Here is a 12500-nt window from a genome sequence, read left to right as displayed (position 1 = left end):
AAAAAAAAAAAAAATGTTAATTTTCATTTTTAACATGCAAACCTATCCCACTCACCGACACACATAAACATGCAGTATATAATTTGTCTTCATTTACATATCTTGTGTATATTATTTTTCTCATTCTTTTCCCGCCTCTTCAGATCCTGACTCAGCGGGTCCAGAGTGCCAAGCAACGCAGCGCCAGGAGTGCCGGCCGCATGCGCGCTCGCAACACTGACGCCGACGAAGTGGAGACGGTAAGAAAAACGTGTGTCGTTTATCTAAGAGATCTTGAATATAAAAACTTACTGCTGCTGCTGGATGCGTATAAAGATATTTTACTTGTAGATGGATTTTTATTCTTCTAATTCGCTCGCTCCATGTTTAGTGTTTCATTGAAATGTTAAGCTTAATTAACTATTTTGCTGTCCTTTATTGTTGTGCTATTGTTTGTGAGTATTTTCCCGCGCATTTTGAGGTTTCCGCAATCGTCAAATAAATCCTACTTTTTAAAGCCATTGTTGCTCCTTCAGTGATTATCTTTATGGCTCAAGAAAAGAGGAATGCTCTTTCCTTACTCACATAATTCCCCATTTTTTTCACTTATTTCATGCTTTATCTTTATTTCTTCATTTATCTTTTTTATCATCTTTCCTTGTTCTGAGCAACTTCGATAGCACACCTTTCTGATCTTGAGTTATGAACAAGAGTGTCGACACATTGACTGTGTGACCACGATAGGTTTCCTACACCTTTCTGTGATCAAAAATTATATATATAAAAAAAAAAACATATATCTAAAAAGCCAAATGTACCTTACGGCACACTGGAGGTGGATTTGAGGAATGTTCTAAGATCGTGTCTTTTTCTACCTTTTATTTGTTTTGTTTTTGTTTTGTGAGTTTTAGAAATCAGTCTATATTTAGATAGCTGGGGAATTGAGTTTATGAGTCTGTACTCGACTTTCACATTAATGGTAGCTAAACAAATCACAAAAGTATGCTTACATGTATACATGTATGTATATATATATATATATATATATATATATATATATATATATATATATATATATATATATATATATATATATATATATATATATATATATATATATATATATATATATGTATATATATATATATTTATATAAATATATAATATATATATATATATATATATATATATATATATATATATATATATATATATATATATATATATATATATATGTGTGTGTGTGTGTGTGTGTGTGTGTGTGTGTGTGTGTGTGTGTGTGTGTGTGTGTGTGTGTGTGTGTGTGTGTGTGTGTGTGTGTGCATATATATACATACATACATACACACACACACACACAAACACACAATTAGGATACACACATCTGCATACACTCAACATACCTGTGCTGCCTCCTTCAGTTTGTTTGCATATTCTTTTCACTTAGAAAAAAAAATCTGCTCTCTTGTGTTTTGGTTTGAATTATCTTGATTAAATAACGATAAAGAAGGCAAAAACAAGGAGAGATTATATATTGCCTTAATTGCGAAAAGGTTGATGATGATAGTGTTAAATTGATAAGAATGGTAATGATGATAACAATGATGATAATGATAATAGTAATAATAATGACGATGATAATGATAATAATAATATTAACAATGGTAATAATGGTGATGATGATAATAATAATAGTAATAATAATAATAATAATAATAATAATAATAATAATAATAACAATAATGATAATGATAAAAATAACAATGATAATAATGATAATAAAATAATCAGAATCATAATGATAATAATAGTAACACTAATAATGATAATAACAACACTAATGATAATATTAATGATAACAATAATAAGAATAAGAATAACAAGAATGATAATGATATTGATAATAATAAAAAAATAATAACAATGATAATAACAATGACGATGATGATGTTAATAACAATATTAATAATGATACCAATAATAATGATAATAATGATGACAATAATAATGTTAATAATAATAATAATAATAATAATAATAATAATAATAATAATAATAATGATAATAATCATAATAACGATAATGATAATAATAATAGTAATAATGATAATAATGATGATGATAATAATAATAATAATAATAATAATAATAATAATAATAATAATAATAATAATAATAATAATAATAATAATAATAATAATAATAATAATGATAATAATAATAACAATAATAACAATAATAATAATAATAATAATAATAATAATAATAATAACAATAACCAAAGTAATTTTAATAATAATAATAATAATAATAATAATAATAATAATAATAATAATAATAACAACAATAACAATAATAATAATAATAAATACAGCAGCAACAATAATAATGGTAATAATCATGTTAATAATAATAATAAAATCGTAAAACCGCAAAACGGCACAAATGACAGACATGAAACAAAAGACGACCACCACATGAGATCCAATCGTTCACGTCAAAAATATTGGTCATGTTACATCACAGTTCATGAAGACGGAGGAACTGGACTGGATCAGCCTCGTACACACCTCCACTCTGCCGCCCGTCACCACTCGCAACCGGGCCTTCTCATCCACCCACTTCGCCCATGCCGCCCACGCCTACCATGTGTCAAACAGTGGGTAGCTGGTGAACCCGCCCGTCGTCCCAATCTGTCGCGTGTGGCTTCGCTCGCGACGCCTCACGTTCGAACGCACTCGCACGGTTTCCCGCCCGCTGGCTTTATACGTGCCTTTGTGCTCTCTTTGGCTTTCTTCTCTGGCTCTTTCTGGTCTTTCCTGGCTTTTCTTTTGTAATTTTTATTTATGTATTTATTTTCTTATTATAGGGGGTGGTACTGGTTGTTGGTTTTCTTTTTTTTTCTTAGTTTTTAGTTTTTTTTTCTCTCTCTCTTATCTGCTTAGGTTTCCCTGTGTTTGATTTGTTTGTATGGTTGCCTGTTCATCCATCCTCTCTGTCTATGTCTGTCTCTGTCTGCCTGTTTTTCTGTTTCAATCCCCCTCTCGCCTCCCTCTCTCTCTCTTTTCTCCCTCTCCCCATCTCTTTCTCTCTCTCTCTCTCTTCTCCCCCTCCCCATCTCTCTCTCTCTCTCTCTCTCTCTCTCTCTCTCTCTCTCTCTCTCTCCCTCTCTCTCTCTCTCTCTCTCTCTCTCTCTCTCTCTCTCTCCTCTCCCTTCCTCTCTTCTGCCGCCTACCTACTGCATTTATTGCAACTTGCTGATTCACATTTGCATCCCTCTCTCATCGCTCATTCTATTTGTATTATCACGCTATCGTAGTTTTTGTCTACTTATTTGCTATTATTGGTAAAAATATACCTTTTCATACCAACAGCTCTGTCAGAACCGCTTTTCAACTTGTTCTTATTATTTATTATCCTCTTGTTTTTTTTTCCTGTTTCGTTACTTTTTTATATAAATGGTCCCTAGAACATAATCCTCAGTGAATGTGATGTGACACGAGAAAACAAAATCAATCATCATTATCACGAAAACATGTTTGTGAACGCGTAATGGAGGTTTCTTTGACTGTACAGACAGCTCTATTCCAGATCAGATCCTATTCAAACAATCCATCAATAGTTTGTTTAATTTTATGGCTTTTTTCTTTGTTTTCTTTGTTTGCGCCTCACTCTTCTGTATCGTCATTTGTTAATTCACGATTCGTTTGTTTCAATATAATAATGATAATGATAATAGTACGTAACAATGATGATGATAATAATAGTATATAACGATGATAATGATATAGCATATATATAGCAATGATAGTAATAGTAATGACAATAATGATAATAGTGATGATAATAATAATAATAGCAATGATAATAATAGGTTATCATATTATCCAAGCCGACAAAACTGCATTTATCGAGTTATTCATATCAGGTTTATTTCTTTAATTTCTTCCTAAACTGATAGATACTTCATCGTGATCTCTTTGTTATTCTTGCACGCCACGGCACCCCTTCTATCACGTGCTGCATGTGATCATTTTTCGTCAGTTGTCCGTTTTATTTGGCTGTATAAAATTTAGCATCTGAAAGAATATATTTATAATGATAAATCAAAAACCACTTTTTCTTTTTTTATTCAGTTGAAAGCGCGAAGAAAAAACTGAACGCCACTCTGTCTTGAGCTTTATTGAAGGCAAAGCGAATTGACGATGCTTTATGGCGGGAATAATTTCTCGTCTGTAACGCCATGAACATGTTTCAGATCTTGTGCCCGTAACAGAGGTGCCAGACTATTAGGCAGCCAATCAGAACAACTCATTTAGTGTGACGTCATCTAAATACTATTCTTTGATTGGCCAGTTACTTTTGGTACGTTATGACGAACTGATTTGATTCTTGCATTCTGTCACTCAATCACGCCCCGTTCTTCCTCTGAAATTCAGCTTCCTAAAGAGAGAGAGAGAGAGAGAGAGAGAGAGAGAGAGAGAGAGAGAGAGAGAGAGAGAGAGAGAGAGAGAGAGAGAGAGAGAGAGAGAGAGAGAGAGAGAGAGAGTGTTAAACAACTGAGAGCTTTTTTAGACATTTGAACTAATATGCTTACGAAATACCTATACGACGGATTTGGATATGCTTTTCTTAAGCGTTTGTTGGTGAATGCAAACACAAAATTCCTAGTAAAACGGAAGCAAATAGAATAGAGAAAAAATAGACACATCCTCTATAAGCTCAAAGCTGTTATTGAAAGGACAGGGCATGCTACAGAGTTCCAGTACGTTTTCATATACTCAGGCATCCTTCACGCTCCTCCAAGCTAAAGTTTTCTCTGCTCGTCAAACAGCATGAAGATAAAGGTCGAAAGGGACATTATATATAAACTCCAGTTTCTTATTACTAATGTAGAGTTTGTATTTATTATATTCATGCATGAAGCCTATGTAGGGGTTTAGATGGCATGGATAAAAATGCATGACTGTGTAATATATGTATGTGTTTTTTTAGGCTTGAAACCTACCTCTGTGTTAAGAAATAGCTATTGGCAGTAGTCAAGATCTGATTTTTGTTTGTTCTATCAGAGATAAATCACATAAAAAATCCGTAACTTACACTTTGTAAATTTGTAATGTAACTTTCCATTCACCTTTCTATTGTCCTTTCTTTTCGTATATATGTGTCTTTCTCTTTCTTCTCACATGTTTGGTGCTTCCATTTGTAAAAATATACTTTATTTTCTTGCTTATACCTTCTGAATCTTTCATTTTTTCTACTTAAATGTTTAGTTTTCTTCACTTTATTTCCCTCTTTGTATGCCCATTTATCAAGTACAGAAATATTTGTATGTAAGTATATATATATGTATGTATATATGTATGTTGTATATATACATATGTATGTATGTATTACAGTATGTATGTATGTATGTATGTATGTATTACAGTATGTGTTCGTACAATATGTATGTATGCAAGTGTATATGTATGAATGTATGTAAAGATTTCTTAGCTTTAACACGAATATAATTGAAATATCTATTCACATGCATTATGAATTGTAATTATATTCGTAAAAAGAAAACAGAAAAGAAAAAAAGAGAGAGACTGCATAATATGTAGTAGGTTCGTAAACAACTCACGAACATTCATTTCATATAAAAACTGCTGCTTTGATTTCCCATGTTTAGTTTATTTACTCATCGTTATTCTCATCCATCATATTTTTTTCCCCTTTTTTCTAAAATAGAGGGAAAATTGTATGTCACGAGACAATTTTTTCAAGACCTTGGAGAATAGTTCCTTTTCTGAAGGATTTAAGCCCGTCGCCCCTATGTCTGTTTCTCGTGGTATCCTTGTAATAAATAATTTTTTCTTCAAAATTACGTGACTGCGTAATAACCCTTTTCGTCCATAATTAGTTTTTTTTCTAAGTATTGATTTAATTATTAATACCCTTAGTTGCCGTTACATGAGACAGAAAAAAACAAGCTAGTGTGAATATATATATATATATATATATATATATATATATATATATATATATATATATATATATATATATATATATATATATAAACACACACACACACACAAACACACATGTAAATATGTGTGTGTATGTATGTTTGAATGTATGTACGTATGTAAGCAAGTATATATGTATGTATGTATGTATCTACAGTATGTATGTGTATCTACATAAATAAATAACTAGCATATACACATATATGCATAAATCAATATATATATATATATATATATATATATATATTATATATATATATATATAGATAGATAGATAGATAGATACACACACACTCACACACACACACACACACACACACACACAAACACACACACACACACACACACACACACACACACACACACACATATATATATATATATATATATATATATATATATATATATATATATATATATACATACATATATATACTTATACATACATACATACATACATACATATATATATATATATATATATATATATATATATATATATATATACATATATATGTATATATATATAGATAGATAGATAGATAGATAGATATACAGATGGTATTCTTAAGAATATCCAGGAGGTTGAAAGGCGCGGTTGAAAGATGAATTACTGCCAAGGAAATATATCACACGCAGGAGATTGCAACTGTTGACTCCAACAAAAGATATCCAGTTTTTAAATGCATGTGTTCGGGCATGTTCGCTAAAGGGGATCGTTGCCTTTGTTAACCTGAACACAAGAATAGTTTCACACCAAGTTTGAATTCATGGTTTATGACTTAACGTTGTTCTCAACCAAATCTAAAGTCTCTATGTCTGTACAAGTTAAAATATCTGTAAAGCATGTAGACATGCACCAAAGAAATCTATAGTTTCATTGCTGCATAAGATGTATTCATATGGAATCGAATTCTGTGAATTTTCAGCACGCAAGGCGATGCCAACACTTTAACTTGAAAGTATCTATTTCTGTTCCAGCTGGATGATGGAATTATTGAAAGCGCCGCCAACGTCAACTCCGAGAACGAGCTGTGAAGGGAGCAGGAGACAAGGCCCCTTGGAGAGCTGCGAAGGTCAACGGCGAGCCGACACACACACGAATGATTATGGAAATCGCGTCTTTACAAAGATGTTATCCAGTCTTGCGAGATTAGCTTTCTATTAGAATAATTAGCGAGTAAAACAAAGACTGATAAGACAGCAACTTGAGCTGCATAAAAATGAAGGCTGTCAGTATAAGAAACAAACGTTAGGAAACAAAATTAGAATATAAAACAGGCTTAGCGAGAGAGTTCGTAAAGGAAAAGACAGGAAAAGAAAATAGGGAGCTTCTCGACCGACAATCAAGATGGTGCTTACCAGCAGAGATTTCATAAACGCCTTTATCTCACTAAGAATCATAGCAGTCCGACGATCCATTGAAAACATGTCGGTTCATCGAGTCAGATCTTTGCACAGCGACATCCATGAAACACACACAAGGGCCTTTTGATAACTGTTCCATTCATCTCGAGGTATCAATTACCAACCATTATATATACATGTTCAACTTGCTATTGATCATATATAAATGTTTCTCAATTTACGTGTACACCTTCAGTTAAAATGGCGTTCTCTTTTTACTCTTTCCGTTCTTCCTGCGCGGGAAGACTTGAGCTGGCGGTTGACTTCGACTTTCCAGGGCAGTCAAGTGGACGAATGGAGGGTAGAATCCACTACACTTTTGCCACAGGGTTCTCGGGCATGGGGAAGCAGCGATTGGAAATCTAGGAAAAGTACGTAAATACATAGATGAAGGGAATATTTCCTCCTTTTCACCCACGCTGCAAATAGAATCTAGTCTTCTTTGAGCGATGAGTTTCCAATTGCGGATTTTGAGAATCATAGCGATCCTTAACCATCGGAGAAGTGAAATGAATCAAGGGAAAAGACGAACGAAGGGGAGAGAAGACAGAAAACATACATGTAACTTCTTCAGATTTTAGACTCATTCTCCTTGAAAAAAGTAAACCTTCCTCCCAGTAAAACATACATTGCATACTCATGCTAGATCTAGTACATGGAAAAGAGAAAGTGCATACGAAAAACAAATCAACAAAAACAGAAACAAGAATGAGGGAGAACAAGATCACAGTTCATGGAAAAATAATTCATTTCTTCCATCGAAATGCCTGAATCCTTGGGTCAACCTAGTCCTGCTAGTCTTCAATAACACAGTGAAGGATATGTTTTACCGTTTTTAAGTCCTTGTATCGCCATGAAGAAATAAAATAGTTACATTTTCGATCTGTTTCCATTTCCAACAACAGAAATATTCTTACGAAAAAAAACTATATTATCTGGTCTCCCAAAATTGCACCCGAAATTGATCATTAAAAGCCTACCCAGTATTTTATAGCAGTTTTCACATGTATGAGAACGAATACAGCGAAATTTCGAAAGTAAATATGATAATAAATGACATACAAAAAAAGAAGAAATTTCGGCAGTACAGAAACATGAGATACAGATAGCTGGACACATATTCGGAAAGGTATTTTAAAACACACTTAGAGATTCGAAGCAATCCTAAAATTACTTTCATTTCCCCGGAGAAACAGCAGGTTTTCCTGATCAGTTCAGCCAATTCAAATCTCGTTACTAGAATACATTTACATGTAGTTTTTCTTATTTATCATATTTACATTTTCTCCAAAAAATGTGTTAGATATTTATATATATATAAATCAATCTCAAAGATTACCAGCTTTATCTGCAACGCCAAATCGTTGCAATTATGTCGAGTTAGTGGCCTCCCAATCCCTTGCCCGTTGTTGTTGTGGGGAGACAGAGACTGAGGACCCCCTTGGACCTCAGCTGATTTTGCACGGTCTTTTCTTCCTCTTCCTTTCCCTTATCTTCCCCAACCCTATCCAATTCCTAAGGTGTAAAAGTCGTTTTGAAAGGATGAAAGGCTGACCTTGCGCCAGTCATGAACGGCCTCAGGGAGCCATGGGCACGGTAATCCTTGGTAAATCATTTAACTCTTACCCTTTATGGTAACTCTGAGGGGTGGACCTTTTTACCTTCCCCACAAATGTCAGCCTTACCATGGCCAGTAATGAAGGTTTTGTACCCTTACGAGGGCATTGAGGCTTGCCCCTTTATCAACTAGCCTCTCTGAATCTAACTCCTCTAGTTTACCGACCCCTGACTCGCCTTTGACCACGGCTCCGACCACTGTTAGTACACCTCCCTCCTCTACACACACTACCAACCCGAATCCCGAATCATCTACCCAGGCTGCAACTCAACCCTTGAAAGACATCTCATCCTCACTCCCAACATCTTCCAGTCCACTTCTTGAACAATCATTTTCACGTTCTACCTCCTGTCATATTACAACTCTTCAACCTTATCGTCCACACCTCCGTAATACACCACTCCCTCCTCCACCCATCCTCGTCGCTCTACACTTCCTCAAACCTTTTGCGTAATCTCTTTAGAACAGCCAAGTGGTATCGATTCTCTATAGTTCTCCCAACAGCCCCTCAACCCGATAATACCCTACTCTTTCAACAATGCCTCCAAAAACAAGCAAAGTTTTCCTAATTGCTCAGGTTTCATTACAGCTACATCTGAGATTCAAGCCCAAGCACTATCTACCCTGGTTGACCTCATTGACAAACCTATACCTGTTCTACCTCACCCCTCCCTTAATACATGTACTGGAACTGTTTCCATTTCCTCAATTGATTGCCTTGTCTGTGAAAAAAACTGGACAGACTGTGAAAACGACCTGCTTACTTGCCTCACTGAATACGATGCTGTAGCAGTAGAATGCTACTTTATTTCCCCCAGAGGCAATCGTAAGCCACCATCAATATTGCCGTTTACTTTTCGTAGACACGAACTTCCCCATAAGGTCTATATAGGATCGGAATCTTCGGATCATATCAACCCCCACCCCGTCAATGTCAGAAATGCTGGCGTTTTGACCACCCTGCAAAGCAATATCGGTCCACAGCCGCTGCCCACTATGTGCTCAACCTGGTCATCTCCGTTCAAACTAGGCCTCAATCTACGAGAGGCTAGACAAGAAGCATGAGGACGAGGTTTTTCAATCACTCCTTACTCCAATACCTTACTTCACTCCACTCCCATCCACTCTACCCAAGTGGTCTCAACATCTTCAGCACCACTTTCCCCTGTTCCTATACTTCCCACCTCTACTTCCCCTGTCTCCCGGTCAAATCCTTCTTCCATCCTCAGTCCAGACACTCCAATATCCACAGCTTCCCCTATGTCTCTTCGTACTTCACACCTTTTCTATCACATCAGACAACCCAAACGCCCCACCTTATCCTCTCCTACCAGATCCCATCCCACACCGATCTCCTCTTCACCTCCCCATAAAAGATCCTTCTTTTCCCAAACCTCCCCACCCAGATCCTCCCCAGAATCCCTTGAGGACACTAGAAACTTTCTATGACACAAGAGAAAGTTCCTCCCTCTTAGCCATCCATCAATTTCTCTACCCAGATTCCGGCTGCATTCAATGTGACCGCCGAAATCCATCCTCCCCCTCCTCACACCCCCCCTACCCCTCTTCCTCCTACACCTTCCCAACACACCCTATCCACTCCTCCACCCTTACCCACACCAAAAACCCTTCCTTGCCTACGAACCTTACCAATCCCTTCTAGATACACACGTGAAACCCTTCTATCACAATGTCATTCCTCAGAACCCACCTTTCTTGATGAACCTCCAGATACTGTACCTTCACATCCTTCCCCTGATCCCACTTCCCATGATGAATTTCTTGATACTACACTGTCACCTCCACCCTCTGATCCCATACCTTAATCCCCACACACTCCTCCTCCTACCTCTCAGGCATCCATTTCTACCCATACAGCTATCTATCCTCCTTAACATCCTCCAAACCAATCTCTGCTATCTGGCGGCGGATCCATAAATAATCAGGAAAACATCCTCCTCATCCTGGCCCCGTTCTCCAAATTCATAATAACCTCATCTGACTCTCTTCAAGTAGCTACTGAACCTTTTTATTTTTTTATTTATTTATTTTTTTACCAGGTCAGTAGTGGCTCTCACCTTTCTCCTCACTTCTCTTTCTTGAAATAAGACAAAGAGCGCACTCATATCTCCTTCTCTGTCATCTGCAGCACTCATATCTCCTTCTCCCTGTCATCTGCAGAACCTTATAATGCACCCTTTTCTTCTTCTGAAATCTACAAAACACTTCAGTCATGCCGCAATACCTATGAAAGCCCAGACTGTATATATTACCATATGCTACGATACCTCTCACCCACTTCCTTATCTGTCTTTCATTCAATATTCTATAATATATGGACGACTGGAAACTTTCCTCCCTACTGGAGGGAAGTCATAGTACTACCTATCCTAAAACCTAACTAAACAGGTACTCTTCCCCAAGACTACCGCCCCATAGCCCTTACAATTTGCCTATGCAAATTAATGGAAAGGATGATAAACTTCAGATTAATGTGGTACATTGATTATCACCAAATTATTTCACCAAATCAATTCGAATTCCGTCGCGGCAGAAGCACAGCTGATCCACTAGCGTATGTAGAAAAATTAATCACATCAGCATTTGCACGGCCAGAGTCAGTACTAGCTCTCTTTTTCGATCTCGAAAAAGCATATGATACTACTTGGCGGCACCATATACTACAACAGCTATCTTTCCACGGCATACGTGGAAACGTTTCTTCTTTTTTTTTTTTTTATCCTTTCTTTCTGGCCGTACCTTCAGTATCAGGTTTGCCTCTTCTCCTTCCCTTTCTTTTCCTCAATTCGAAGGTGTTCCACAAGGCAGTGTACTAAAGCAACCACACTGTTCCGCATAGCTGTAAACGGATCAGTTTCAGCTTTACCATCAAGAATCAGAACATCACTATTTGTAGATGATCTAGCTATCTTTCCCTTTGACCCATCCGTACGTTTTCCATCAACTTATCCAATCGTCAGTAACACTAATCCCTTTTTGGGCTACCAACCACGGCTTTCGATTCTCTACCTCTAAAACCTAATAAATAAATAAAAATTATATATATATATTTCATATATATATATATATATATATATATATATATATATATATATATATATATATATATATATATATATATATACGTATAGGCTCCTAACCCCCACTCTTCCTTTATGATACCCCTCTCCAATCCCGATCTTCCGGCAAGTTTCTTGGAGTTATTTTTGACTCCAAGCTATCTTGGCGAGATCATATCCTCTGCATTACAGCCCGCCATCGCCTTCGACTCCTACAAACCCTCTCTCGCCTATCCTGGGGATCAGACCGCAAAACACTCCTCCATCTACACATTACCCTAATCCTCTCCACCCTTGATTATGGCTGCCATATACATTCTTCTGTCTCTGCTTTCTTCTCCCTCAGCTTGATCCAGTACACCATTGCGGTCTACGCTTGGCCCTAAGAGTCTTCCGATCATCTCC

General features: G+C 36.1%; 1 protein-coding gene across 2 annotated transcripts in view; it reads left to right on the top strand.

Moving 5' to 3' along the window:
* The window catches only part of LOC113803839 (uncharacterized), a 47691-nt gene extending 39415 nt beyond the window's left edge, over positions 1–8276 (top strand). For both annotated transcript variants that reach the window (XM_070134992.1, XM_070134993.1), the window contains exons 4-5: positions 144–239; positions 6972–8276. In XM_070134992.1, the coding sequence (XP_069991093.1) occupies positions 144–239; positions 6972–7028 (153 nt within the window). In that variant the 3' untranslated portion in view covers positions 7029–8276. The remainder of the gene's footprint in view (positions 1–143; positions 240–6971) is intronic.
* Positions 8277–12500: the final 4224 nt, after the last annotated feature.

The sequence above is a fragment of the Penaeus vannamei genome, chromosome 20 (genome assembly GCF_042767895.1).
Source record: "Penaeus vannamei isolate JL-2024 chromosome 20, ASM4276789v1, whole genome shotgun sequence".
Lineage (NCBI taxonomy): Eukaryota > Metazoa > Arthropoda > Malacostraca > Decapoda > Penaeidae > Penaeus > Penaeus vannamei.
This window is presented reverse-complemented; position numbering and strand designations above follow the sequence as displayed.